General features: G+C 36.1%; 1 protein-coding gene across 1 annotated transcript in view; it reads left to right on the plus strand.

The window, feature by feature from the left end:
• Positions 1–1295: 1295 nt before the first annotated feature.
• glrx3 (glutaredoxin 3) overlaps positions 1296–4214 on the plus strand; it is a 17088-nt gene continuing 14169 nt past the window's right edge. The window contains exons 1-2 of the mRNA XM_016439745.1: positions 1296–1405; positions 2675–2783. Coding sequence (XP_016295231.1) covers positions 1329–1405; positions 2675–2783 — 186 coding nt within the window. The 5' untranslated portion in view covers positions 1296–1328. The remainder of the gene's footprint in view (positions 1406–2674; positions 2784–4214) is intronic.

Genomic DNA, 4214 nt, shown 5'->3' on the forward strand with positions numbered 1-4214 from the left:
TAATAACTCATAACTCTTTTTGTAAAGGGCAACAGCCAGTGCAAATGCCACAGAAGGTCAAACAAATGCTATCAAAAGCAAACATATTAGCATGTATTTAGCATGTTTAACGCATGAATCAGGATATAGTAAATACAATTAAGTCCATTTACCGACTGGTTGTGCCGCTGTTCCAGCTCTCCACTATGTCTTCTCTTATTCTGCATGGGATTTATGCAATCCATTGGTTATTTTACAGTTCTGAAGCCTGCAGAGCTTCACTTTAATTCTTTAACACTTGATGAATTAATGCAATCCGCCTTAAACTCCCATATGGATCAATATGTAAAGTCAAAACCCCATCGTATTAAGCAGTCAAAGGCGGGCACTTTTATCCATCGACCACTGAGGTATCTGTACAAGTATTATAAAAATAAAACAAAAGTACAATAATTCTAAACATGCCCGTTTTGACAAACAAAACAAAACAAAGCCGCAGTATTCCCGTGCGACTCCTCATGCCCTGCTTTTATTCCGTATTAAGTTCCTGTATCATTCAAGATGAGTGACATACAGTTTCTCCCAACCAATCAGTAAACAGTACGGGCTAACGGAGGCGGGGTTACGTTAAATAGAGCATTATTATTCGACTGAGCGCGAATGAGTCAGCCAATGCGATTTAAAGGAATAGTTCACCTCAAAATAAAAAATTATAATTTGCTCTCAGTCTCACCCTTATTGTAATTTTTACAACACTTTAAATTGTTAACCCGAGGTCATTCTTAGAATCATTATTATACTCTTATACCTTTTGTTCTTTAATATTTTGAATTGTTTATAGCTTTATTTTTTGTTTTTCATTTAAATGTTAAGTTTTGAAATTTTGTCGTATGCATTTGTCATTTTTATTTAATTTCTTTATTTATTTTTTTTAAATGTGTATAAGTAGTATTTATAACGTTTTAGCTTTTAGTTTTTGATCAGTTTTTAGTTGTTTTAATACTACAATTGATTGCTTCTGTTGTCCTCATTTGTAAGTCGCTTTAGATAAAAGCGTCTGCTAAATGACTAAATAAATAAAATCAAATAATAAAAATATTCAAACGAAAGATACAGCGCAGGACAGATGTAGGTACTAATTCAGGTTATTTGTTGCCACACACTGTAAAATTTACCTCTGAAAGATGGGGAAAAAAGCGGAAAAGGTGGCTTAAAACGTAATATGTTGTGTATATAATTCAAATGTTTACATGTTTAAACAACGTCTGTGTTCGATGTTATCGTATATTGTTTAGTAATGCTTTGCTTCAGTACAGTGTCCTGATCGGGGGTTTAATGATCGCTTAGTAATGTCTGGCAGCATGGCGAACCTCATGGACGCGACGTCACTGCAGCAGTTTGAGGAATTATTAAAAAATAACAGCAAGTGAGTGAATAATTCATTATTTGTCAAGTCTGTCACGAAATACAATTCATTTCAAACAGACATTTAACTGATTTAACACATATGCACGGGATTAAATCGTTTATAGACTTCGTTTTGATCTAATAGAATGAAATAACCCGATGGCCTGTTCAGATAAACTCAAATAAATGTGATGCAAATCTATATCAGCGAATCATATTTAGATGAAATGATTTTGGCAGATTGTTTTAATGCTGCATTTAATTTCAGCTGTCTTTAATATCCTCGTTGCAAGTCTGCTCTTATTATTATGAATATTATTGGTCTTTCCTCATAATCAGACCTCTTTAGGCTGACTTTATGGTAGACACTATGTGAATTGAATGGGTTCGTTGGTTGTATTATGGGGGTGTGAAACACAGTAGGCAGTCTGTCAGGACTGAGTGAGATGGTTTCTTAATTGAAGAGAAGCACTCAATGGAGTCGGTTGATGTCTGATTTACTGAAGACTTTGTGGGTATACATGTATGTGGTTTTCTGAAATGGATTAAACAAGAGAAATAAACTTAATGATATGAATATACAAATGTTCCACAGTAAACATTAAAACACTAAACAGCACACAATATAAATATAACCATGCTATATTACACAATATAACATGGGCGCTTATGCTCTAAATGTCCACAAGGGGGCGCTATCCGCACATGAATGCAGCACGAGGGCAGGGTAACATGCCTGGACATGTACTAAGTGGATGATTGCTACATGCAAACAAGAACCGTTGCATAACGCGCGCACATAATAATAAGGTTAATATTCAATAAATGCACTGAATCGAGCAGGTAATACAGGCAGTGCTATGCTAGTTGGCTACTCCTTAATCGGTACAAGAATAACAGCTGATCACTTACTTCACATGTACGCTAGGGGTGTGCGATATTGACAAAAAATTATATCTTGATATTTTCTGGGATTTTATCGATAACGATAATTAGACGATATTTTGCTGAGTGTTATTGTGCTGGTACCTTAAGGACTGCCGAAGACAGCTGACTCCTAATGTTTTTAATATTCTTCATATTCTGTGTTTTTAATGTCATGTCAGATGATTAAAAAAAAAATGTAATTTTATCTACATTACAGTCTAGATTCACATTTAAATGAAACCTGTAACTCAGATCTACATGGATTTGCTTTAAATGTGTATTTCCCCAAGACAATCCTCCCTAACTCTGGATCTCAGAGTCTGTGATCTAAAGCTCATCATTCCTACTCTGTCTTGTTCAGGTCCCTCACCGTTGTCCATTTCCATGCGCCATGGGCTCCGCAGTGTTCACAGATGAACGAAGTGATGGCAGAATTAGCCAAAGAGCACAAACACACCATGTTTGTGAAGGTAGGAGGACCACTGCCCCCTCACAGCCATACTGGAAATCATTTCACCAATAACAGTCATGCTTAATTTGTGCAAAATGTGGGTAAATGTCATTGTGACGTAGTTTCTGTATCATTAGAAGAATTGGTTAAAAAGAAAGCTTGTTTCCAAAGAAGTTTCCCAAAGAATCCAATAGCCCCAAATCACACCAGTGGCTGCCCAGAAATTTACATATCTAGCTGCTAAAACCAACTGTGTTTTGAATATAATATTTTGTTTCTCATTGCAAAGTAATTATGAATATTATTATTATTATTATTATTATTGATATCTGGCCAGTTTGCAGAAAGGCAAAGGACAGAAGTATTTGAATGAATTTATGATGGATATATTTTTTTTTGTTTACATAATATATGTATGTGTGCTATGTATATTTATTATGTATATATAAATACACACACATGCATGTAGGCCTGTCGCAATAATCAATATATCGACTTATCGCGCAATATATGTACATGACCTCAATCATTTTTGGTGACGCAATATATCGCCCATTATATTTACCTAAAAATTAATGTCACCGTGTTTTTTACATTCCACTTGAGCCAGTGTCTTTTGCAGCTTCTCGTACATAACATGGTGTAGTCATGAGGTGCTAGTTCAAATTTAAAAAATGCTTCTACAAAAAAAGTTTCATCTGCAGATATGGCCTTGTTTAGGGATCTGTGCCTTTGTGCATACGGACATCTGACTGCTAAGTAGTGATTGTGTTTTTCAGCAATAGTGTGCACCTTTAACTTACAGAGAAAAGAAGGTCCGGGAAAAATCCGTAGATGGAAAAATCTCCATAAAAGTGCATTTTTCTTTTTTTTCTACTTGTTTACTTTGCACTTTTTGTTAGAATATGTTTATTTACTATTTATTCAATCGTGACAGGCCTACATGCATGTATACATTTCAGAAAAATATGTTATGTTTATATTAGTGGTGTCAAAATTAGCACGTTAACGCAGGTGATTAATTTTTTCAGTTTAACGCGTTAAAAATATTTAACGCAATTAGCGCAGGGGCGGGGCTAGGGTTGGCCACCCCACTCACAACTGCTGCTTCTGTCACTTTTTCTCTTGACGAGAAGCCACCCTACTCACAACTGCTGCTTCTATCACTTTTTCTCTTGACAAGAAGTGCATTTATTCAGTCACAGAACGACTGAGAACGGAAGACGTTTCAGACGCGCTCTCCACTTCACTTCAGCGCCAGGCACGAGTCAAACGAGTGCGGAAACGGTACTGTGCTCGAAGCGCGTGCTCTTCAATTGCAAGCACAAAGGCGCCGGCGCGCACTATAGCCTGTATCTTTTCATATCAAAGTGCGAAATAAACTACGTGCATGCAATGTCGTGGTCAGTTAAGTCATGAAGTTACCAAAAAGGCGATTAAAGCTGCCTTA

The sequence above is a fragment of the Sinocyclocheilus anshuiensis genome, unplaced genomic scaffold, assembly GCF_001515605.1.
Source record: "Sinocyclocheilus anshuiensis isolate Anshui unplaced genomic scaffold, SAMN03320099.WGS_v1.1 scaffold1328, whole genome shotgun sequence".
Taxonomy (NCBI): Eukaryota; Metazoa; Chordata; class Actinopteri; order Cypriniformes; family Cyprinidae; genus Sinocyclocheilus; species Sinocyclocheilus anshuiensis.